The sequence below is a fragment of the Bufo gargarizans genome, chromosome 1 (assembly GCF_014858855.1).
Source record: "Bufo gargarizans isolate SCDJY-AF-19 chromosome 1, ASM1485885v1, whole genome shotgun sequence".
Taxonomy (NCBI): domain Eukaryota; kingdom Metazoa; phylum Chordata; class Amphibia; order Anura; family Bufonidae; genus Bufo; species Bufo gargarizans.
In genome coordinates, this window is record NC_058080.1 from 301,600,695 (window position 1) to 301,627,830 (window position 27,136).

Sequence of the window (27,136 nt, forward strand, 5' to 3'; positions counted from 1 at the left end):
GCCCTATATTTTTCACCATTGAATGATTTATGTGATATACGGTAGTTTAGGCTTTCTATTATAATTCACATAGAGTAGTTACAGCAAAGATCAGAGACAAAAAAATCCTATTATACAAGGCCTGTATAATCTTTTAAATGCAAGGTATGGTTTTATGACGAAAACGATCTTCCAAAGATTTCCTTTCTATTTCAGAGTCACAATATTTTATGGAATATTCTCCTTATATAATATCATACTATTGCATTACTTGTGGACCAGTGGGGGAGTAATCCAGGGATTCCTAAGGATCCACAATTTGCGGGCCGCAAAACAGCAACGGCCGGCCGTGTGTATAAGCCCTTAACAGGATAAGCGGCATAGACATGGGCAGCACGGTGGCTCACTGGTTGGCACTGGTGCCTTGCAGCACTGGGGTCCTAGGTTGGAGTCCGACCAAGGACAACATCTGCATGGAGTTTGTATGTTCTCCCTGTGCTTGTGTGGGTTTCCTCCAGGTACTCCAGTTTCCTCCTACACTCCAAAGACATACTGATAGGGAACTTAGATTGTGAGCCCCATTAAGGACAGTTGGATGCTAATGTCTGCAAAGAGCTGCGGTATATAGTAGCGCTATACAGTAAGTGCATAAAATAAATGAATACAATTTCCAAAGCCATGTCGACACAGCACGTGAAAGGTTTTTCAGCAGCTGTACCGGCCATTGCACAGATTTAGCAGAAGAGGCCCTAATGTATGAATATGAACAACCCCTTTAAAGATTTAGTATACCTGTAGCCATGAGTTATTTTATGAACTCTATCTGGATAACACCACCTGCTGTTTGTTTGTTTTTCTTATTTCTCTGTCCACCGCAGTAACACCGCTGAGGTGGTCACACATGCTCAGCTCCATCCTTCAACTGCCACCAGCTGTTTCTTCTTTTAGAAGCTGTCAGTTCCAAAGAGAGAGCAGCGGCAGAAAGGGCATGGCCCCTACTGATGGCAGCTTGAAATATATATAGCAGAACTATTGCAGAAATGAATAGGGAAGCTCTATATCCATATGAGGTATGGGGCTGGTTCTCGCTTTGTGGTAAAGAGATTGTCATGGATTATATGATGTCTGAATTTAATTGGTTCCTTTAATCATGGGAAAACCCCCTTAAAATAATTACTCCATATAATGCCTAATAACAGTACTACTGTACATCATGCCCAATGATAGTCACTTTACTTTGTCAGAGATGCCCAACCTGCGGCCCTCCAGTTGTTGCAAAACTACAACTCCCAGCATGTCTGGACAGCATACAGCTATTGAGGCATGTTGAGAATTGTAGTTTTGCCACAGCCGGAGGGTCGCAGGTTGGGCATACCTGCTTTATGTCATTGGGACAAGGTAGTGGAAACATCCACATCTCTGGTTTGAATTCTGGCATGCTGTTCTTCGGATCCTGAACTGCTGGATGCGGATGGAATGTCCACCGGGCCCCATTAAGTATAATGGGGTCCGGTGGAGATCCGTATGCATTCTGGCAGACAAGCGGAGAATCGGCCAGACACACACCACTGCATGCTGCGGTTTGTGTCCAGCCGATCCTCCACTTGTCTGGCAGAACAGCCATGCTGGAGTTTGACATCGGATGTGTAAAAGTAGCCTTAGAGTGGGTTCACATCACATTTTATGCCCCCATTTGACATGTACGTTACAAAAGAAAGGATACAAAAACGCAGCACACCACTTTCTTGTATCCTGCACAATGCGGGGGAAATAAACATATAAAAGTATACGTTTGTTTTTACAATGACAAAATTGATGTATAACGTATGTTAAAGGGATGAAAAAAATGTGTTGTGAACCTAGCCTTAAAAGGATAAGGCTGGTTGCAATTGCCTATTTGTTCATGTAGTCCTGTATACACGCACTTGTCCTGACAGCTACTTTACCATAGTTTCCATTGGCCCCTGATTCAAAATAATAAGCAACATAGTTCTCTGTACCGGTGCCCACCTATACAACTCTGTATCATTCCACACGCAACTGTAGAAATAGCCGCATGACTATGTGACCTTCATTGGATCCCGGTTCTCCGCAACATATTAAGCTATGGCTGCCATCACATTAAGTAAACCTCAAAATGTCAAAAATGTGTTCAAACCTTACAAAGCTTTAGTGTTTGCTTTGAAGATGTTAATTTGTTCTTGGATGGAACATTATTAAATTATTATAGAACACTAAATTTTCCAAACAATGTTTTTTGCCAGTTTTGAGAGAATGAAAGTGGAGGAATATAAAATGTAATAAAAGTAATAATAATGTTGTTAGCCATAATAAAATATATGACATCTGTAGAATATCCATTTTAATCATAGTTTTTTTTTTTCTAAAGAGTTTCTAATACGACCAATATGAGTTGCGATATTGCAAAGAATTCAGTTCCATTGTTGGTGTTAGACCACCACTGGCGAATATGAAAGGTGGTCTTGGTAGACGTTTCATCTTCTGTTTACTTTCCTGCTTCTTTCAGTCATCTTCAAAAGCTAAAAGACAGACATTATAAAGAGGGTGTCCTTAAGGAGTTCTGTTCTCGTCTCTTTTTTTTTTTCCAGTAATTTAATCATACTGACCAACTTTCAAAAAAGTAATATGCGGCTAAATTAAAGGTTATTTATTTGAGTCAAGAAAACCATTTCTACATAGATGTATTAGGTAATAAAATACAAGGAACAAATGTCACTGAAAAACACTTGAGGATGTTTATCCATATGGCGGATGTTGGGTCTTTAAATATGCCACCCTCTGAGGAGCTGACCGGGCGTCATTGCATCTGCTAGTTTGATGTTTTACACAGCAGACACCTGGAACCAATGTCTAAAACTGATCACAGACATTTAACCCCTCAGATGCCATGGTCAGTTGGCTTGAATGGCTGTACCTCGCCAAGATCGAGAGAACTGTTTATTAACTGTGGCAATCTTCAGATGTCTAAAAGCATAAAGCCTTACCATACAGAAGCTATGTTCCTATGGAGCCCTGTCTGTGGTAGAGCTCAATAGGAACATAGCAAGTCTCCTATAGACTACAATGGTAATTCACAGCGAGAAATGATTAGACAATCGCATGTTTGAGTCCTGTAAGGGTAATTATAACTATATATATATATATATATATATATATATATATATATATATATAAATAAAAATAGGCAATAAAGATCATATTGACTTTCCCCAAATGCCTGTACTATTAAAATATAAATGAATGTATCTCGTATGGTGGATGCCATATCTGAAAAAGAAAATCAAATTGGCCAATTCACCTTTTTTCAAAGCCTCAACTCCTCAAAAAATTTAAAAAAAGTGATGAAAACCCCCAAAATGGTGTCAATAAAACTAGAGATTGCCCCACAATAAATGAGCTCTCACACAGACCCATAGTGATAACGCTATAGAATGAAGCAAAGAACATAATCACTTTTTTTTTCAGTTTTAATTTTTTTCTATATATTAAAAAAACAATATAAGGATATTTTTACAATACAGGTTTAGAAAACACACTGAAAAAATCAGCTCAGAATCCGCATTCATTTTCTGCCTGGTTTTGTTGCTGTTTTTGGTATGTTTTTTCCAGCTTCCTATTCGTTTTACTGGGAGAATAAGCGCAGATTCTGCCCATGCTGCTTCTTTTTTTCCAAGTTGTTATTTTCAGCCTGGAAAAAAACAAGATCTGCTTCCTATTGAATGAATGGGAGGCTTTTTAGAGGCATTTTTGTGGTGGATTTCACACGGAAAACAGATGAAAAACAGTGGCAAAAACATTTTGTGAACGGCCCTAAATGTGGAATTTCTGTAATCGTACTGATCTGCAGAATGAAGTTAATAGGTCAGTTTTACTACATAAGGAACACCGTTAAAACTAAACCCATAAAACCATGGCCGAATTGCATTTTTTATTCCAATTTCACCCAATTAGTTTTTTTTCAGCTTCTCACTACATTGTATCCAGTATTAAATGGTGCCATTAGAAAGTACAACTTGTCCCACAAAAAATAAGCTGTCATACGACAATGTGAAAAAGAAAAAAAGTTGTGGCTCCAGTAAAGGCAAGGAGTAAAAAAAATATAAAAAATAAAAATAAAATCGCCAGGTCTTGAAGGGGTTAAACTAGTCAAACACTAAACCCCAAAAGCAAGTGGCAATTGGTGGTACTCATGCCAGCTTACAAAAATTGGGTGCGGTCTCATCTGTTCAACACATTTACCCTATTTTAGCCTAAATGAACTGAAATCTACACCAGCCCTTAGCTAGTGGCACATAGACAGCACAAGATGTGACAAATTTATGACAGGCCCGCGTTTCTTATTTCATTGCGTCTTACTCGGAAGGACCTCTTATTAAGAGTAGCATATGAAGCACCAGTCTAGTAAATGTGCCCCACGGTGTCCTATATGAACAGGGCATGTTATAGACAATATGGCCAACAGGGCGAATATACCCCCCCCCCCCTCCCCATATAGAAAGGTAGAGCAGGATTTCAGAATTTCACACTCTATATCAAACTATTGTGACAGAGGACACAGGCCTCTTCCGGTCTGTGCCCTGAACTGTATGCTGCCCAGCCTATCAGAGCGGGGCAGGAAGACATTGCTCCCGTGCCCCACTATGGCATTTATCTACATTGCCGTCCTGATGATGGCAATAGAGTAGAATAACGAGAGATGAGCGCTTCCACAATGGAAGTGCTCATTAGTTAATAGTGTCTTCCTGGCACCTCCCCTTGAGACAGCGAGGTGGTGCCCCTTGCCGTTGCACCCCTCGCCTGGTCCTAGAAACGGCCCTGTATATGGGCAGTTACAACCACCTTGCAATCCAGCAGTGGTGGCTGTGCTTGCACACTATAGAAAAAAGTACTACCCTATGCGGACTCCTGCGGTCCCATACACCAGAGACGCCTGCACCATTTTCTATAGTGTGAAAAAACGACCACCGCTGCTCGATTGTAGGGTGGTCGTAACAATGGATACGAGCAGTGTATAATGTGATGGGAAAATGAATACAGCCAGCAGAGGAAGCAATATAGATAATAACAGTACATTAGTAAGTGCCTTGTACTAACTTTCTCTACATGATAACTGCCACTTGCTGAAGTGAGACAACCCCTTTAACATTTCTGCCAAAGAAGGGTAATTTTCCAAAAGTTAGTATTTTTCATTCTTGTTGTTCTTAAAATACGAGTAATCATCTGTACTTTAATGCTTATCTTGATGTTATTTGTAATTTAAAGGGTTATGAGAGAACTATTGATATGTCCTCTCTGCAGGAGAGGAAGCAATGGACTTTGGGCCAGTCCCCATTCCATCTTCTGCGGCACCAAGAAAGAGAGCGAGATTTGCAAGCGCTTTACTCTGTTTATTCTAGCGATCAGTGGGGGTATCAGCACTCAGACCCCCACCGATCAAAACTTTCAATATGTCTCTTAGTGACCCTTTACTACACGGCATAGTGCCAAAATATAAGCTATTTATCCCTTTGTCTATATCATGGGTAATAATTACTAGTGTTAGGCGCAAATATTTGAATCGCAAATTGTAATTGCAAATATTGCCACTTCGAGAATTCGCAAAGATGTAGAATATAGTGTTGTATATTCGCATTTGCAAATATTCTAGATTTTTTTTCATCACTAACCTCCCTGCTTATTACTTGTGGGCCAATGAGAAGGCTGCATTGTCTTTGTCTGAGCTTAGCATCATCCCTAGCAACCAATAGGAAAGTTGCCTAACCCATACTATATAAGACCCTCCCCAGAGTTCTGAGAGAGAGCAGTGTCATTGCTGTGCTCTGTTCTTTCCAGTGTCATTACATTAGATAGTTAGTTAGATAGTGTGTATGTATATATATATATATATATACATACACACTAATACAGATAGTCAGTGTAGGTTATATCCTGATATAGTGTAGCTGATAGGTTCTTCTGTCCATACATACATGCTTCAGACATAGTGCTGTGATGTCACAACAATACATAGTGCACCAATCAGTAATATGTAGTCAGACCTGCTAGAATGTGAAGTTTCACGTAGTGCGCCAAATATTCTCATCATTAGTGCCGATTAGCGCAATCGCAAATATATTGGAGCACTCTATCTGCATATAAAGCCATTTTTAATGTTCTGCTGTGCCAACCATTTTCTCAAGTCTCAGGAAACTTCTAGCAGCTTGGAAAACATAGCAAGTGTGTCCCACAGCTGTATTGCGCGCGCATTATGCGAATATTACATTGCCGATTTTCGGAATCAAGAAAATAATGGTGAATTTGCCAATTTATGATGAATATTCGCCCAAATATTTGCAAAATATCGCAAATTTATATATTGCCCCTGCCGCTCATCACTAATAATTACTGGTGATATATAGCTAAGCAACCCTCCATACACAAAAACAAAAACATTATGGTGTCTGCAAAAAATGAATCTGTATAATTATCATCTTCCAAGCAATCTCTGGCCTTGTTAAAACCAGTTTAATACATGTAGTTACTATTCATTAGCAAACTTAGATGAACTCATCCTAATCTTGAGCAAACAGTAGCCCTTCCCAGTCTATTACTTCACTATTTACTTACTACCGCTTTAAGACCATGTCAAATATTTAAATATTCCAGCAGATATCTAAGCAATAGCCTACCAAGAAATGTGAATGTTGGCTTTAGATAAGTGAAAATGTTACTTGTTTCCTTGCACAATTAAAGGGACAATGTAATTAGGACTTATTTATGTTCCATAACTTTCTAAATACATCATATCTGTGAAAACATTTTAAGATAGTAATATTTCTCATGAGGACTTACTGTATCCACCCACTGAGCTTATTTCACTTCTCCAGATTAGGAGAGGTTAGTGTGATTTGAGAGACAGGAAGTAAGCAAGGGGTCGTCAACCTCCATAGGAAAAACAATACCCGATACACTGCCGAGAACCGCAGCATTCTATGGGTGGGCCTTTGTTCTATGGTGCCATTCAACACATATATCAAGATTGGCAGGTCCATCCACTACAGGTTGGCGTAGACTTCAGCTATAACTTCCTCCACTTTCTGGCGAAAGTTATAGTAAATGCGATGACAGTGCAAAGCCACGCCTCCTTCTGAGAAGTGGCGCAAAGCTCAAAAAGTCGCAAATTATGGTGCACACATGCCATGCGCCATAATTGTGGCATACATGCCTCGATAAATGTCCCTCATAGTCACAGAGAGTGCTCCAGAGCTGTAGATGTCCTTTAAGGGACTCTCTAAAAGGTGAAAATGACAGTCTCTAAAAAAACTAGATCCAGCCCTGTACCTCACATGGATCCAGAGATCTCCCCATTCATTGCTCTGCTAGATTTATTTTAAGCTGGCAGCTCGGGGGCATGTTGTTTTTGCTGAAGCTCGTGGCAGTAGAAGGATGGAACCTCGGTGAGCTGGACAGAGAATTTAGAAAAAGGTGCAAACAGCAGGTGGCGCTATACAGATAGATTCAGTTCAATTAATAACTCAATGGCTATACTACATTTTTAATTACATGGAAAAGTATTCAGATCCAAGTGATGGTTTAAAAAATGTAGAATACTTTTGTGTGGGACAACCCCTTTAAGGAATGGAGTCCTGAATGGGGAACCCCTCTCCATGATCTTGTCTATGAAGAGGGGTTGAAAAATTTCAGCTGCTGCTATACAGGCTGTTTCACTGCTGAGACTCACAAGTGATCTTCAACTGCAATCGGCGAGGAATTTGCCTACAGCGCCACTACAGGAGAAATAAGACATTACACCTTTGTTGAAATCAATGGTCTGTCCATGTAATATATGGGCAAGAGGGCCCTATGAGAGCTGTTACCTCCTCTACTTTCATGTCAATGGTAGTATAGTATTGGATCTAACATCATATTATACAAATTACATTTACATATTTGTATAACCATTACATGTATTATTTATATCCCCATCTATTATATTCTTTATTGATTTGTATTATATTACAGAACATCATCTGGTTGTGTGATACCAGCAATATTCTCACCAGTGAGGCACCTCCTAGTTTTCACAGTAGTGTTCATATGTAGAGATGAGCGAACTTCTGTTTTAAATTCGGCGTCTAACGTTCGGGTTTGGATTAGCGGAGAATCCCGATCTGGAACCGGATATGGATTCCGACTTCCGTTGTGGTCCGTGGTAGCGGAATCAATAATCGGCCATTATTGATTCCGCTACCACGGACCACAACGGAAGTCGGAATCCATATCCGGTTCCAGATCGGGATTCTCCGCTAATCCAAACCCGAACTTTAGACGCCGAACTTAAAACAGAAGTTCGCTCATCTCTATTCATATGCAGCACATGCCTTTCTGTTGCTGAAGCAATCATTGGTTTAGTGCCATTTTACTATTCCTATTTTTTATTTATTTTTTGCTTTTTTGTACATTTCAGGAGATAAATGAAAAGTAAATTGAGCTATATTAGTATTTTGGCCTGGATGTCCACCACAAGTGGTGCAAGGGCCCTGCAGTAAATGTTTGTGAAGCCTTGTGTTAAACCAATGAGGTGACTGGTTTGTACCTTTTCATTTCACGTGATATGTTGTCTGTTCTTATATAAAACCACGTGTCAGCTCAAACATTTGCATAATGTAATAGAATTTAAGAATTTTTGTTAAAATTATGACTTACTGATTCATAAGTTATGATAGCTCTGAAGGTTGGCTAAGCTCATTTGAATTACTTTGTAGCATTTTCCCATGCCTAGGACCTCCCTTTTTGTGGCAAAATGTGGAGCCATTCTGTTAAAGCGGCAATCTGTCTAGCAGAGCCAGTATTTCCATGATTTACAAGAAGGGCCCGTCATTTGAATGACACTTTTCCCTTCCAGTGACCATTGGATTAAGGTCTAGTCCAAGTCAACTTTTCATGTTTTCAAGATAAGCATCAAGACGCATTTCAACAAATCAACCATCAAAGTATCCAGTGGAAGAGAGTTCAGAGGTTTTACTGTTGTTACGGTTAGGCTGGCCTTAGAGTACTTTCACACTTGCGGCAGAGGATTCCGGCAGGCAGTTCAGTCGCTGGAACTGCCTGCTGGATCCGTCAAAACGTAGGCAAACTGATGGCATTTGTCAGACGGATCAGGATCCTGATCCGTCTGACAAATGCATTGAAATGCCGGATCTGTCTCTCCGGTGTCATCCGGAAAAACAGATCCTACATTTATTTATTTTTTACATTTTTTTTGCAGTCTGAGCATGCGCAGTCCGTTTTGCCGGAATTTTGGACGGAGATAAAACCGCAGCATGCTGCAGTATTATCTCTGTCCTGAAAAGGCAAAAAGACTGAACTGAAGACATCCTGATGCATCCTAAACGTATTGCTCTCCATCCAGAATGCATGGGGATATACCTGATCAGTTCTTTTCCGGTATAGAGCCCCTAGGATGGAACTCTATGCCGGAAAAGAATAACGCTAGTGTGAAAGTACCCTTACACATCAGGTAGACGTTAGCTGAAAGCTTGCACTTAACACTTTCCCGCTCAGCCATGTGTTCTGAATGGGCCGATGGGCAAAAGCTGCTCCTCTAGTGGCTCATCTCCCTGAGAATTCACCAGAATTCCAACTGCCTGTCCTTCTATCCCCTAATGTCTACCACTGGGGGAGAGTTTGGAAACCCCGAGAGTGACTTTTGATACATAATATATATGCATAGCGATTAGGCCACTACTAACCTTTTTGAAGTTAAGTAATTTCATCATAATTCTTCATTATGTGTAGTTCCTTTTGAAGCAAAGAATAGGAATGGTAGTGGCTCTGGCTGCAACAGTTATTCACAGTGGCAATCTTCACACCAATACTCCCTAGGGCCAGGCAGTGACAGTAGGACAAATCCTTTCTTAACCTGGGGCACACGATGATGTTGGAGTTCCCTTGGTGTTATAAGTGTTGTACTGGTGCAAAGCAGGAGATGTAGATGCTGTGGCCAGTGAATGGTGTCGGAGTCAGTAACTAGGCCAGTTATACAAAGTAGATAAGTCTCTCTTTACTAATGTGCAGAATGAGAGTTATAGTACATCCAACAGTATCAGACTTAGTTCCAAACAATTTACAGTGCATAGCATCCTAAATAGCAATATATGGCAATATATTAATAAAAGCAAAATATAAGGCTGGCAATAAGGTTCTTGCAAACTTGTCTGCAGTGTGGTAGGGTGTATTAGCAATGTCCCTCTCACTGCAGTGAAGTTTCTATGAGCCGTAAACATCAAACTTTTTGATGCAAAGCTCCAAGGAGTGAGAACATGTTAGCTCTTCTCTCTTCCTCATCTGAAAACTGACTAACTAAACTAAGGGCAGATCTAAATCCAACTCCTAGCTTCATACAGGGACAGAGTCATGATTGTTATCCCCAACTGATCCATACAAAACTGTGCAGGTACAATACAATACAGGGAGTGCAGAATTATTAGGCAAATTAGTATTTTGACCACATCATCCTCTTTATGCATGTTGTCTTACTCCAAGCTGTATAGGCTCGAAAGCCTACTACCAATTAAGCATATTAGGTGATGTGCATCTCTGTAATGAGAAGGGGTGTGGTCTAATGACATCAACACCCTACATCAGGTGTGCATAATTATCAGGCAACTTCCTTTCCGTTGGCAAAATGGGTCAAAAGAAGGACTTGACAGGCTCAGAAAAGTCCAAAATAGTGAGATATCTTGCAGAGGGATGCAGCACTCTTAAAATTGCAAAGCTTCTGAAGCGTGATCATCGAACAATCAAGCGTTTCATTCAAAATAGTCAACAGGGTCGCAAGAAGCGTGTGGAAAAACCAAGGCGCAAATTAACTGCCCATGAACTGAGAAAAGTCAAGCGTGCAGCTGCCAAGATGCCACTTGCCACCAGTTTGGCCATATTTCAGAGCTGCAACATCACTGGAGTGCCCAAAAGCACAAGGTGTGCAATACTCAGAGACATGGCCAAGGTAAGAAAGGCTGAAAGACGACCACCACTGAACAAGACACACAAGCTGAAACGTCAAGACTGGGCCAAGAAATATCTCAAGACTGATTTTTCTAAGGTTTTATGGACTGATGAAATGAGAGTGAGTCTTGATGGGCCAGATGGATGGGCCCGTGGCTGGATTGGTAAAGGGCAGAGAGCTCCAGTCCGACTCAGACGCCAGCAAGGTGGAGGTGGAGTACTGGTTTGGGCTGGTATCATCAAAAATGAGCTTGTGGGGCCTTTTCGGGTTGAGGATGGAGTCAAGCTCAACTCCCAGTCCTACTGCCAGTTTCTGGAAGACACCTTCTTCAAGCAGTGGTACAGGAAGAAGTCTGCATCCTTCAAGAAAAACATGATTTTCATGCAGGACAATTGTAGTGTCCCACTAGGTAGGGGTGGGCACTACACAAGGGTCAATTGGTGTGCGCGTTACTCCTACTCACAAGGGACAGAAATGTTATATTTAATTGTGCATTTAATGTATGTTCTAATGTGTTTTTATATGCAATGTTCCCCTGTATGATGCAATAGCAGGCCTAGTTGGGTGTAGTTAGACATCCCAGACACTAGAGGGAGATAGGGAGCCCCTAGTATATATGTCCAGGCCCAGACAGGGAGAGTTAGTGCAGAGTCAGGAGTCTGAGAAGACAGAAGTTAGAAGGCACCAGCCAGAGATATGCTGAGGGCCTCCTCCTGACATGCAGCTTGATAGCCCTGGCTGCTAGCTATGACCAGGAGGCTAGTGAGGAGACCTAGCCTGCCTGAAGCCAAGAGAGCCTTAGTTAGCTCTGAAGTCACCCCAGTAGCAGGACAGAACCTCCTGGGAGAAACCCACAGTTCTTCACCAGACAAGTAAGGATATCACAGGGAAAGATAAGTAACCCTGATGGGCAGATGCTTTAGAAAGTAAAGCAAGGATCTAATACCAGAGGAAGATATATATTTTACCAAGGATTTAAGCCACCATTTAGGCATCCGGGCCTTGGGATAGAAAGCCAGACAGGAGTTCTAGAAAGAACAGTGTACACTACTTCTGAGGAAAGGTACAACCTGATTCTGAGTGCATTGTGGATTTACCCTCTGAGTATCTTGCATAATCAATACCTGCCATCTTGTGAAATTAGCCTGCTTGTAAATCTGTGAACTAAGAGACTGTGTCACCATCTGCATGTACAAAGTTGGACTGTTTAGTAAAGCAACGTTTGGTTCACTATACCCCCTGTGTACCTCACTTATTCCAACTATCAACCGGTGTGCCACCGTCAAAGGCACTGGCGTCACGAACCTTAAAGGGACCTTGCCCCCAGGCACTCAAAATACCCGTAACATCCAGGGCACCTCATCCACCATCAGGCCTGGTCCCTACATACAGAGTGTGCCCCAGAGGAACCGTGTCTACCTCTCCTTCACTGCCACATGCCTGCCCAGGGTTCTCCAATACAGTGAGCAACCCTCGATTGCCCATAACCGTGACCTCACTTCGCTATACCCTGCAGGTCTGGCGTGTTGCACAATGCTCCATCACACGCGTCCAAGTACTCCACAGCATGGCTGGCAAGAAAGGGTATAAAAGAAGAAAATCTAATGACATGGCCTCCTTGTTCACCTGATCTGAACCCCATTGAGAACCTGTGGTCCATCATCAAATGTGAGATTTACAAGGAGGGAAAACAGTACACCTCTCTGAACAGTGTCTGGGAGGCTGTGGTTGCTGCTGCACGCAATGTTGATGGTGAACAGATCAAAACACTGACAGAATCCATGGATGGCAGGCTTTTGAGTGTCCTTGCAAAGAAAGGTGGCTATATTGGTCACTGATTTGTTTTTGTTTTGTTTTTAAATGTCAGAAATGTATATTTGTGAATGTTGAGATGTTATATTGGTTTCACTGGTAAAAATAAATAATTGAAATGGGTATATATTTGTTTTTTGTTAAGTTGCCTAATAATTATGCACAGTAATAGTCACCTGCACACACAGATATCCCCCTAAAATAGCTAAAACTAAAAACAAACTAAAAACTACTTCCAAAAATATTCAGCTTTGATATTGATGAGTTTTTTGGGTTCATTGAGAACATGGTTGTTGTTCAATAATAAAATGAATCCTCAAAAATACAACTTGCCTAATAATTCTGCACTCCCTGTATATCAGACCATTAAATGGATTCTCTGGGAATTATTTAAAATGGCCACCAGGAACCTGTCCTAGAATGTGAGGAGGACTAGTTGCTTCCATGTGCAGAGCTGCTTAGGAGTATGAGGGAGCGGGGCCTCACTGAACATAACACTATTATACAATAGATGATAATGATGCGATTCTGCCTATGATATGCCATCATGGCTGAGCAGCCTGACCGGAAAACTCACCAATATTTAGTATATGCTAGTACCCAAGTGTAGTGTGTAGTGAGGCCCTTCCCCCTCAACCCCTAGACAGCTCTGCAAGTGAAGGTAACCAGTCCTGCTCACATTCTTAGGCCTCATGCACACGATCGTTCCATTTTTTGCGGTCCATAAACCGCGGATCCGCTAAAAACGGAAGCCACCCTTGTGCCTTCCGCAATTTACGGAACGTGCGGCCCATTGTAGAAATGCCTATTCTTGTCCGCAAAATGGACAAGAATAGGAGATGTTATATTTTTTTTGCGGGGCTACGAAACGGAGCAATGGATGCGAACAGAACATGGAGTGCTGTCTGCATCTTTTGCGGCCCCATTGAAGTGAATGGGTACACATCTGAGCCTCAAAAACTGTGGCTCAGATGCAGACAAAAACAATGGTCGTGTGCATGAGGCCTAAGACAGGTTGCTGGCAGCCATTTTAAATCATTTCCGGAGAACCTCTTTAAATAACAATAAACAATTTGTAGGTAGCCTATTCTAAGGTAATAAACAGAGATGAGCGAATTTCTCAAAAATTCCGTCGCCTTGCCAAATTTTTAAAAAAGATTTGATTCAATCAGAATTTATTTGTGCCAAATCTCGTTAAAAAAAAACCTGCTATTTTCTGGCTGCAGAGAGCCTGCTGTGGTAGTGAAACAATACTGCGAGTCAGTATGACATGCAGATGACAGACATCGCTCTTAAAATCACTGCACACTTCACTTATTTAGGCAGTTATGGTACCGAGTAATGGCAGATGCTCAGCAGACAAGATCCGTTTTTTAGGGGTTATTGTTCTGAAGGATCAGAGGAAGGGCAAAATAATCAGTGACGTCAACACAAACTTACTGCTGACACCCTCTCCACTCTGTTGGGGGGCTCTACTTGTATAAGCGTTTAATAGAACAGGTTCTGTAGATATCTGTGGAATCAGCTGACAAGGGTTTAAAAGGAGTGCGCTTCTTCTTGCTGCTAACATCGACCTGAAGGCTGAGTTCATACTTTAGTTATTTGGTCAGTTTTGGCCCTGTGACTGCCCAAATAAGTGCAGTGTGCAGTGATTCTAAGAGCAGCGCCTGTCATCTGCATGTTATACTGACTCACAGTATTATTTCACTACCATAGCAGACTCCCTACGCGTGTTACTATTAAGGCTCTCTGCAGCCAGGAAATAGCTGTTTTTTAACCGATTAGCTGCAAATAAATTCGTATTGAGCCAAATATTTTGAAAAAATTCGGCGAACTGGCTGAATCGAATTTGTGGTGATGAGGCAGCAGCATGAGGAGACCACAGAGTGGCCCATTGACATTGTGGTGAGCTGGCATCAGTATGAGGAGACCACAGAGTGGCACTGTAATATAGTGGTGAGGTTGCAGCAGCCTGATGAGACCACAGAGTGGCCCAGTGACATAGTGTTGAGGTGGCAGCAGCATGAGGAGACCACAGAGTAGTTATGTGGCATCAGCATAAAGAGACCACAGAGTGGTGATGTGGCAGCAGCAAAAGGAAACCACAGAGTGGTGATGTGGCAGCAGCATGAGGAGACCACAGAGTGGCACAGTGACATAGTCGTGAGGTGGCAGCAGCATGACGAGACCACAGAGTGACCCAATGACAAAGTGGTGAGCTGGCATCAGTATGAGGAGACCACAGAGTGGCCCAGTGACATATTGTTGAGGTGGCAGTAGCATGAGGAGAACACAGAGTGGTGATCTGGCAGCAGCAAACAGTGGTGATGTTGTAGCAACATGAGGAGACTACAGAGTGGCCCACTGACATAGTGGTGAGGCAGCAGCAGCATGAGGAAACCACAGAGTGTCCCAGTGACAGAGTGTTGAGCTGGCAGAAGCATGAGGAGACCACAGAGTGGCCCAGTGACATAGTGGTGATGTGGCAGCAGCGTGACGAGACCACTGAGTGGCCCAGTTACATAGTGGTGAAGAGGCAGCAGCATGAGGAGACCACAGAGTGGCCCAGTGACATAGCGGTGATGTGGCAGCAGCGTGACGAGACCACTGAGTGGCCCAGTTACATAGTGGTGAAAAGGCAGCAGCATGAGGAGACCACAGAGTGTCCCAGTGACAGAGTGTTGAGGTCGCATCAGCATGAGGAGTCCACAGAGTGGTGATGTGGCAGCAGCATGAGGAGACTACAGAGTGGTGATGTGGCAGCAGCATGAGGAGACCACAGAGTGGCACAGTGACATAGTCGTGAGGTGGTAGCAGCATGACAAGACCACAGAGTGACCCAGTGACATAGTGGCTAGGTGGCAGCAGCATGAGGAGACCACAGAGTGGCCTAGTGACATATTGGTGAGGTGGCAGCAGCATGAGGAGACTACAGAGTGGTGATGTGGCAGCAACTCGAGGAGACCACAGAGTGCTGATGTGGTAGCAGCATGTGGAGACCACAGAATGGTACAGTGACATAGTGGTGAGGTGGCAGCAGCATGACGAGACCACAGAGTGGCCCAATGACATAGTGATGAGCTGGCATCAGTATGAGGAGACCACAGAGTGGCCCAGTGACATATTGGTGAGGTGGCAGCAGCATGAGGAGACCACAAAGTGGTGATGTGGCAGCAACTCGAGGAGACCACAGAGTGCTGATGTGGTAGTAGCATTTGGAGACCACAGAGTGGTACAGTGACATAGTGTTGAGGTGGCAGTAGCATGACGAGACCACAGAGTGTCCCATTGACATAGTGGTGATGTGGCAGCAGCATGAGAAGACCACAGAGTTGTGAGGTGGCAGCAGCATGGGGAGACCACTGAATGGCCCAGTGACATAGTGGTGATGTGGCAGCAGCATGAGGAGACCACAGAGTGGTGATGTGGCAGCAGCATGAGGAGACAACAAAGTGGTGAGCTGGCAGCATCATGAGGAGACCACAGACTGGTACAGTGACATAGTATTGAGGTGGCAGTAGCATGACGAGACCACAGAGTGTCCCATTGACATAGTGGTGATGTGGCAGCAGCATGAGGAGACCATAGAGTTGTGAGGTGGCAGCAGCATGGGGAGACCACTGAATGGCCCAGTGACATAGTGGTGATGTGGCAGCAGCCTGAGGAGACCACAGAGTGGTGATGTGGCAGCAGCCTGAGGAGACCACAGAGTGGTGATGTGGCAGCAGCATGAGGAGACAACAAAGTGGTGAGCTGGCAGCAGCATGAAGAGACCACAGAGTGGCACAGTGATAGAGGTGAGCTGGCAGCAGCATGAGGAGACCACAGAGTGGCCCAGTGACATAATGAGGTGGCAGCAGCATGAGGAGACCATAGAGTGGCCCAGTGACATAGTGTTGAGTTGGTAGCAGCATGAGGAGAACACAGAGTGGCCCAGTGACCGAGTGGGAAGGTGGGGGGCAAAACCAGTACTAACTTAAGATGGTGGGTGGCAGTAGGAGCACCTGGCAGCATGTGTGGCATCAGACGTGTGGCACTATCAGAATAGCAGCTGAAGCTTGTAGCCAGTAGAAACAGGTCTCTTTTCTCAAAGTTTAGGTGTCATACCCTGCCCTGTGAGTGGTCTTAGAAGATCTGTCAGACTTGTGGCACGTAAGCCTATCTGACAGATTGCTTTGTTGTTGTGTTGGGCAGGATCCCACCTCCTCACAGGTTCTGCTCAGCGTGTTTTTCGGGGCTCCCTCCAGTACCTTGTGCATTGGAGGGGATATGGTCCTGAGGAAAGAATGTGGGTTCCGGCTACCGATGTCAATGCTAGTCGCCTTGTGAAGGCCTTTCACAGGGCACACCCGGATAAGTTGGTCCTGGGTGCTCGGAGGTCACCCGTAGAGGGGGAATACTGTCATGCCCTGCCCTATGAGTGATCTGAGAAGATCTGTCAGACTTGCTGCACGTGAGCCAGATTGCTTTGTTGTGGCGTTGGGCAGGATCCCACCTCCTCACAGGTTCTGCTCATTAGTTAGTTAGTGATGCTATTTATATTCGCCTCTGACTATAGCCCTTGCGGTTTATAATTTCTTCTGGAGTTTTCTGCTGGTGCTTGGTGAATCTCCCGCTCCCAGTCCATCTTGAGATAAGTCCTCCTTTTTTCCCTTTTGTTGTATTTCCTGGCTAGGCCTTGGGAAGACACTGATTCCTTCATCTTGTGCAAGGAACCTGTTGTCTTATCGCCTGCTCCCTAGCTGAGGCTTTGTGTCAGTTGCATCAGGGCATAGGTTCCAGTGCATGAACACTTCTACCTTTGGGATTTGTTCATGTTGTTAGCAGTCAGGGAAAGGCTTAGGGATTGTCAGGTGGTGACCTTTCCCTGTTCCTTAGCTGTGAGGCCTAGCCTGTTGTTTTGTTACCTGTTAGTTGTGTTTGGTTTACTTTCCTTCCCTCGCCTTCCGTGACATTAGGTGTGGCACCATGGATGATCCAGAACTATGGCCCCCGCCACACTAAACACCCTCTCTGATACCACACTGTCCGCCGGGCAGGAAAGCTTGTCCAGGGCAAACTTGGCCAGTTGCGGCCACAAATCGAGTTTGGCTGCCCAGTAGTCAACCTGCTGGTTGAGTAGTTTCTTCAGTAGTGTTGAGCGTGAATATTCAAATTACGAATATTTATTGCGAATATCGCAACTTCGAGAATTCGTGAATCCGCTCATCACTATTCTTCAGTAGGTGGGTGAAGAAAACTGCTCATCAGCGACTCTAGACTTAAGTTGCTGCGAGGGTCTAACATGGTGGAGAGCCAGTAGTCATCTCTCTGCAGAATAATGACAATTCGGCTGTCACTACACAAGCAACTGAGCATGCATCAGACCATTTGCGCAAGTGACTCGGAGGTACTCCCTGCCTCCATCTCCACTGCATACTGCCACAGTGTGTTTGGGTCATCTGCCTCGTCTTCCTCATCGCCCTGTAGCTCCTCCTGTCACCTATGTAGAAAAACCAGCCATTACTCTATGCATTGCTTGTTCTCGAATGTCCTCCTCCTCCTCTAGTTGAGCCTCCACAGGACTCTTATGGCTGTGAGATGTAGTTGCTTGATTTAGATTCTGTTCCAGGACATGAATCAGTGGAATGACATTGTTTATCCTGTAGTCCTGGCAACTGACAAATAATGTGGCCTCCTCAAAGGGCCTGCGCAAACGATAGGTGTCACGCCTGAGCTGCCACTGGCTAACATCAAAGTTACGCAGGAGAGTACCTCTGTCCACCTGTATCATCAAGAAATAGTTTATAGCCTTTCTCTTTTCACATAATCGGTCCAACATATGGAGGGTGGAATTCCAATGGCTAACGGCTAACAGGACGTACGTATATTTCCTATTAATACACTCCGTAAATGACTGTAGTACAATGTAACTTCAGCGCTGAACGGCAATTATGACATAAAAGAAAATGTTAAACAATATCAAATCAACTCAGAACGGCTAATAGGACGTACTTATCTTTCCTATTAGATGCAAAAAAAACTATTCATCACTATTACTGCAGCACTCACCTCCAGTTTTTAAAGGAGTCATGGACTGTACTGGTCTAGATGCAGCCAGGTGAGCAATCCAGGAATAGCAAAAAAACGTCCAGCTCCTTTTCCTTAACCCCTTAAGGACGCAGGGCGTACCGGTACGCCCTGTTTCCCGAGTCCTTAAGGACTCAGGGCGTACCGGTACGTCCTAACTTTAAATGCAGATTCCGGCACCCCAGGGGTTAATTTGAACAGGATGCCGGCTGAAATCATTCAGCCGGCATCCTGTCACAACGACAGGGGGGGTCATGTGACCCCCCCCCCCTGTGTTGGCGATCGCAGCAAACCGCAGGTCAATTCAGACCTGCGGTTTGCTGCGCTTTTTGCTGTTTCTGATCCCCGCGGTCCCTGACCGCGGGGATCAGAAACTTTTGAGTGCCTAAATTATAGATTTTTCACCCCCCCCCTGCACCCCTGCACGATTTTATGCCGGCGGGTGGTGCGGGGGGGGGGGGGGGTCGCAGGCGGTGGGGGCGTTGCAGGAGGCGGGCAGTGCGGCAGCCGGGATCGCGATCCCCCGCCCGCCTCCCCTTGAAAATTCGTTGGCTTCTAGTGGGTTATACCAGGGTGCCAGCACATTGCTGACACCCTGGTATAAACGGCTGACATCTGCGCAGCCGTTTAACCCTTTCCATACCGCAGTCCGTACGGACCGCTGTATGGAAAAGGTTAACTGTTATCGGTCAGAGAGCTCCCTCCCTCTCCATCGGGGGGCTGCTGTGCCTTTGCAACCCCCCGATGGAGAGGGAGAGAGCCCCCCGACAGCCCCCCTCAGCCCTGTGCTTACCCTTCCCCGTCTGCGAAGTTGTGGCAGACGGGGAAGGTTGCCATGGCAACAGGACGCCTGCTCAGGCGTCCTGCTGTCCATGGTACTGAACAGATCTATGCTAAAAGCATAGATCTGTTCAGTGTAAGTAAAAAGACAGTACAGAACCCTATATAGGTTCTGTACTGTATTATACAGACATCAGACCCACTGGATCTTCAAGAACCAAGTGGGTCTGGGTAAAAAAAAATGTAAAAAAAAGTTCAAAAAGTTAAGATAAAAAAAAAACATTTATCACTAAATAAAAATTTTAAAAATAAAATACACTACACATATTAGGTATCGCCGCGTCCGTAACGACCTGATCTATAAAACGGTCATATTACTTTCCCCGCATGGTGAACGCCATAAAAATAAAAAAATAAAAACTATGAGAAAATTAAAATTTTGCCCACCTCACTTCCCAAAAAAGGTAATAAAAGTGATCAAAAAAGTCGCATGTACGCCAAAATAGTACCAATCAAACCGTCATCTCATCCCGCAAAAAATGAGACCCTACCCAAGATAATCGCCCCAAAACTGAAAAAACTATGGCTCTTAGACTATGGAAACACTAAAACATGATTTTTTTTTTGTTTTAAAAATGAAATCATTGTGTAAAACTTACATAAATAAAAATAAAGTATACATATTAGGCATCGCCGCGTCCGTATCGACCGGCTCTATAAAAATATCACATGACCTAACCCCTCAGGTGACCATCGTAAAAAATAAAAACGGTGTAAAAAAAAGCAATTTTTTGTCATCTTACGTCACAAAAAGTGTAATAGCAAGCGATCAAAAAGTCATATTCACCCCAAAATAGTGCCAATCAAACCGTCATCTCATCCCGCAAAAAATTAGACCCTACTCAAGATAATCGCCCAAAAACTGAAAAAACTATGGCTCTTAGACTATGGAGACACTAAAACATTTTTTGGGTTTTAAAAATGAAGTTATTGTATAAAACTTACATAAATAAAAAAAATTGTATACATATTAGGTATCGCCGAGTCCGTGACAACCTGCTCTATAAAATTACCACATGATCTAACCTGTCAGATGAATGTTGTAAATAACAAAAAAAAAACATGCCAAAAAAGCTATTTCTTGTTACCTTGCCGCACAAAAAGTGTAATATAGAGCAACCAAAAATCATATGTACCCTAAACTAGTACCAACAAAGCTGCCACACTATTCCGTACTTTCTAAAATGGGGTCATTTTTGGGGGGTTTCTACTCTAGGGGTGCAACAGGGGGGCTTCAAATGGGACATGGTGTCAAAAAAACCAGTCCAGCAAAATCTGCCTTCCAAAAACCGTATGGCATTCATTTCCTTCTGCGCCCTGCCGTGTGCCTGAACAGCAGTTTACAACCACATATGGGGTGTTTCTGTAAACTACAGAATCAGGGCCATAAATAATGAGTTTTGTTTGGCTGTTAACCCTTGCTTTGTAACTGGAAAAAAAATATTAAAATGGAAAATCTGCCAAAAAAGTGAAATTTTGAAATTGTATCTCTATTTTCCATTAAATCTTGTGCAACACCTAAAGGGTTAACAAAGTTTGTAAAATCAGTTTTGAATACCTTGAGGGGTGTAGTTTCTTAGATGGGGTCACTTTCATGGAGTTTCTACTCTAGGGGTGCATCAGGGGGGCTTCAAATGGGACATGGTGTCAAAAAAACTGTCCAGCAAAATCTGGCTTCCAAAAACCATACGGCGCACCTTTCACTCTACGCCCCGCTGTGTGGCCGTACAGTAGTTTACGGCCACATATGGGGTGTTTCTGTAAATGGCAGAGTCGGGGCAATAAAGATACAGTCTTGTTTGGCTGTTAACCCTTGCTTTGTTAGTGGAAAAAATGGGTTAAAATGGAAAATTAGGCAAAAAAAATAATTCTAAAATTTCATCCCCATTTGCCAATAACTCTTGTGCAACACCTAAAGGGTTAACAAAGTTTGTAAAATCAGTTTTGAATACCTTGAGGGGTGTAGTTTATAGAATGGGGTCATTTTTGGGCGGTTTCTATTATGTAAGCCTCGCAAAGTGACTTCAGACCTGTAGTGGTTCCTAAAAATTGTTTTTTTGTAAATTTCAGAAAAATTTCAAGATTTGCTTCTAAACTTCTAAGCCTTGTAACATCCCCAAAAAATAAAATATCATTCCCAAAATAATTCAAACATGAAGTAGACATATAGGGAATGTTAAGTCATCCAAATTTTGGGGGGTATTACTATGTATTACAGAAGTAGAGAAACTGAAACTTTGAAATTTGCTAATTTTTCCAAATTTTGGGTAAATTAGGTATTTTATTATGCAAAAAAATAAAAAAATTTGACTTCATTTTACCAGTGTCATGAAGTACAATATGTGACGAAAAAACAATCTCAGAATAGCCTGGATAAGTCAAAGTGTTTTAAAGTTATCAGCACTTAAAGTGACACTGGTCAGATTTGCCCCCCTTAAGGGGTTAAAAAACAATGCTTTATTCTTTCACATAAGACAGAACTTGCACCCCAATCACAAGCAAGGTTTGATGGAATTACTAATGTATCATGTAGTGCAAACAACCTAAAAGCAGCAGTGTAACACCAATTTGGATCCCCAAGTAGTGCAGCAAGGTATAATAGAATTGCTCCTATTACCCAGGCTGTACACTCTCCTATTGCACCCTGTTCACCTTTTACAGTGTAGATGATTCCTCCCTATCCTTTCCCTACACCTTGACTAATCTTTTCCTGAACTTGTAAACCTTTTTTTTTTTTTTTTTTTTTTTTTTTTTTTTTTTAGCACAATGAAGTCTTTCCTAGCACTGTTTATAGCACCTGCTGACGTCTCTCCCTGCACTAAGCACACTGGAAAATGGTTGAAGGCTGAGGCTATTTATCGGGCTGTGACATCACAGGGACTGGCTGGCTGCTGATTGGCTGCATGCATGGCATTGTTGGTGATCCCTCGTTCCCAGAGTTCTTTGCTCTATGTCCTAACACGTGCAGCAGCCATTAGACGAAAAAATTTGATTCATTACCACGAAGCGCAAGGAAATTCGGCTTCGGTGCGAATCAACTTTTTCCTGAAATTCGGATCAAATTTTACTTCATCAACTTCGATTCGCTCATCTCTAGTAATGAACTTCTACAGTTCAGGCTGTTTATCCACCAGTGTCCCTTTGTTCAGGTCAAGCTCTAGGACTGAGGACTTGACATGAAAGTATGATGTCAAAAGTGTGATAGTTAGAGTTCTGTCAGTTTGCCTATGTATAAGGTCACATAAATGAAGACATCTGTATTTCACTAAAGCATCTAGTGTTTATTGTTTCTCTAGGATGAAGAACTAGCCCGTCAGCTGGTGGAGCTGGGCTACAGGGGAAGTGGTGAGGTACTAAAAAGAGAAGAGTTTGAGGCAAGAAAAGCTGCTGCAGAGGCTTCCAGGCTCTCCCAGAGAACTCAACAAAAGTAAGTCCCATCTGTGTCTGGTAACAAGTGGACCACATTCTTTGGATCTCCTCTGTATGATTAAAAACATTTGTATTGGCATGTGCTTCCCCTCAGCATCAAGGACACTAGTTACAGGTCTGATATTGTACCAAGACACATGTGCTTTACAGATCAGTTAGGGTGAGCAAGCTGGAAGGTTTCTGCTGTGCAACCACATTTGACTGTAAGCTACTAATTTATGAAAAGAGGATAAACATAAAAATATGTGCGCACAACCGACAGACCATAATGAAAGCACAGGGACAGTACATCATTTCTAAAAACGTATGCAGAAACAAGGGAAGTACTGGAACAGATCAAGAATAATCATTGCCCAGAATGTCCCAAGTGTTTTGTTAGTGACAGTAAAATTAAGATTTCTCCAGTAGTTTCCTCTCTTCTGTTTGATCATTGGAACACAAGTACCAATCTTGACAGGAACAACATAGTTATTATTTAGTCTTCTGTGGCAGCATGTTCTCTTTCTTTCCACGAGTCTCATTTGTTCTTTGTCAGATCCGTTTTACTGTGTCTTCAGGCTTCAGGAAACCAAGTAAGAGACTGGAATAGATAAACCATGAATGCCAAGAAGCATTGCTTACAGTAGGCAGAACTACAAAGGATATTCTTCCTGACCAAACGCATGTGTCTGTTCATTTCATCTTTATTACTTAAAGAGGAACTGTCACCTCTCCAGACATGTCTGTTGTAGTAACTACTTGCATTCCCCATGTAATAACAGTTCTGAAGCATCTGTTCTTATGGCTCAATATTTCTCCTAGAAATTTATGAATGAATTACCAGCAGCTCGCAGTAAAGGTACAGATAGGTGTTACCAATTGGGGTTGTGTCCCTGCACAGTCTGACAACAGCAGCACTGATTGGACAGAAATAGACACAAATGAGACCAGTACACCCACTACTGGTAACACCCAGCAGTACCTTTACTGCAGACTGCTAGCAATTTATTTGTAAACTTCTAGCAGGAATAATACAGGACTGGCTCAACATAGAGCCAAAAGAATAAATGGGTGGATTTGTTGGGCAAAAGAGTTGAGGATAGATTGAAGGTTGTTAAGGAGCTTGAGGATGCGATCGCTCGTCCCCATGCAGCTGCACTGTTTCGATTTCTCATTACTGATGATGTCACCGCACCAGGCCATCATGATAACGTGGTGGCATCACACGGCAGCAAGCAAGAGATTTGTAAGGTTTTCTCAAACCAAGATGGCCTCTCTGCGAACAAATGGATGAGGTGAGTATGTATTATTTTTTTTTTTTACTGCCATTTCAGGAAAAAACTATTTGTTATTACGAACCGCGAGGAAAGTCGGATTTGTGACAAATCGAATTGTTCCTGAAATTTGGATCGAAGTCCACTTCATTATCTTCAATTCCCTCAACACTAATGTTTGCCCAGGAGTACAGTGCTACAAAGCAAGAATGCTGACCACTGCCACGTTATTCAAGCTTCCTTATAGTTTATACAGGGGTAAAATTCAAGTGTTAAATAAGACTATGCAGTAATTATTTTATGTATGGCTGGTATTTTCCACATTTCTTTTAAGACAGATTAGAAATACAGTTTTTTCCTCCTTGAGATCTATTCTAAAATGACATATACAGTTCTACTTCAATTAGTTTGGATCCACATCTTTTTTTTTTTTTTTGCCCATGTCTTCAGACCCTTTTACTTTTTTCACATTTTGTTGTCTTGTGACATTGTGCTAAAATAAAAAAAGTTAAGATTGTTCCCCATCATTCTGCACTCAATACGGCATAATGACAAAATGAATACAGAATGTTAGAAATCTTTGCATAAAGCCAGGATTGGTGGAGTGCTGTAGTTATGGTTGACCTTCTGGAGGTTTCTCCAAATAGCACACTGGATCTTTGGAGCTGATCCAGAGTCACAATTGGGGTTTTGGTCACCTCCCTTACCAAGGCCCTTTTTTTTCCCAATGACTTAGTTTGATGGGGTGGCCAGCTGTAGGAAGAGTCTTCTCTTAGGCCTGTTTCACACTTGCGTTCTGGCTTTCCAGTTTTGAGAACCGGTGGAGGATCTCAAAACCAGGCCAAAACGGATCAGTTTTATCCCCATACATTGTTATTGGGGACAAAACTAATCAGGATGCATTCCAGTTCGTTTTGTTGCACAAGCTGCAGTATTGTGCCCGGTCTGCAAAACGGAGCCAAGCAGATTCGACATGAAAATCAATGTAAGTCAATGGTGCCAGATCCAGTTTTGCGTTAGCGAAAAAAAATTAATCCAGCGCCCATTGACTCACAATGACAGATGCATCTGGATGTATTAAAAGGCATGGATCCGTTTAATTCCAGTTTTAGGATCCTCTGCCGGATCTCAAAACCCCAAAAACACAATATAAGTGTGAAACAGGCCTTACCAAGGTCCTTTTACTTAGTTTGGTGGGGTGGCCAGCTGTAGGTTGTTCCAAGCTTTTTCCAATTAAGAATTAAGCAGTCTACTGAACTCTTCTGAACTCTGTACCCTTATCCAGATCTGTGCCTTCACACAATCATGTCTCTGGCCTCTACAGGCAGGTCATTCCTCCTAATGGCTTTGTTTTTGCTCTGATATGCATTGTCAGCTGTGAGACCTTATATAGATAGGGGTGTATCTTTCCAAATCATGTCCAATCAACTGAATGTTGTAGTAAGTTTGCAAACATTTCTAAAATTGTTTTCACTTTCTTATTATGGGGTACGATAACAGGAAAATGGAATAAAACTTTTTTTTTTAACATCATAACAAAATGGGAAAAAAGTGAAAAGGCATGAATACTTTCAAAATGCATTGTATTTATTGGGAGGGACCTTAGAATATATCTCCATGAAAAGACTGCAACATTTGAATCGGCTTTCAGTGGGATCCATTGCCCATGCAGCATTTTCTCTCTTCCTAAAGCTTCAGTGATATTATGGCCCATATATATACAATTATAACAGGAGCTAAGCAGTCAGTAGTCCTGTGACAGCATCTGTCCATGTATGGACAGTTAGAAGCTTCACTTTCTTAGTTCCTCAAAGCAGTGGCTGCAGCAGTGGAGCCAATCAGGCTTTAAGTGCTGAGACAGTACGTGATGCATTTGGGGTCCATCTCTTATTTTGCATACTGACCCCTTGGGGGTGGGTGTCCACAAGCTATTAATAATACAGGGCTTTGAGGCTGGTAGATGCTGTGAGCCTGCTCAGATCTAATAGCTCTAGTCAAGCACAAGCTTCTTCCTTCAGATCTGGGGCTGCCCTCAATCCAGAGGAGAGTTTGGAGGAATTCCAGTGTCCTGTGTTGGGGCTTGCTTGGTGTGTATGGGAATGCTGGTCTCTGGGCCTATCCCACCTCTTCCATTAATTATATTGGTCTTTGACCTTTTCCCTAGTCCATGCATAGCCCTCAACATTTCCCTCTTGTAATGTCATCTGGGGAAGCTCCCATGATTGCTGTCCTAATATGGACAGTGATGTCACAAAAGCTTCTCAACATTTATTGGAGGCTGTTGACAGATCCCGTGCAGTAGTATCCTTCATCTGTAGGCTATTAGAGCTTTCCCTATGTACTTGCTAAACATAAGGCAAAAATGTTTTGTAAACCTAGTGCTGCCTTGCAAATCCACTTCTTTACATCTAACCTTGTGCTATTTTGGAGCTTTTTATATAAAGTAGAGCAACATTTTAGTGCTCTCAAATGTAAACAGATGTGAGCAGTGTGCTCAAAAACCTGTATTCTTTATGAACTTTTACAAGATACAGGCCCTGATTTATCATGCCTTCATTCCAGAATTGTTGCTTCAAAAAGTCTCATATTTAGACATTTGCAACTTTTGGGGCTCACTTGTGCGAAAATGTTGAAACTTTTTTCATTTTTACATTTACTCCAGTTTTGAAATATGAGTGGGAAAGTGTGCTTGGTTGACTATCTTAATGAGTTTCACTCCAGATTTATAACTGAAGCTTTTTAAAAA

At 42.7% G+C, this 27,136-nt stretch overlaps 1 protein-coding gene across 1 annotated transcript in view; it reads left to right on the plus strand.

Annotated features, from left to right (window-relative positions):
• CFAP299 (cilia and flagella associated protein 299) overlaps window positions 1-27,136 on the plus strand; it is a 521,421-nt gene that overhangs the window by 14,152 nt on the left and 480,133 nt on the right. Inside the window, exon 2 of the mRNA XM_044279374.1 lies at window positions 23,005-23,135. Within this exon, the coding sequence (XP_044135309.1) occupies window positions 23,005-23,135 (131 nt within the window). The remainder of the gene's footprint in view (window positions 1-23,004; window positions 23,136-27,136) is intronic.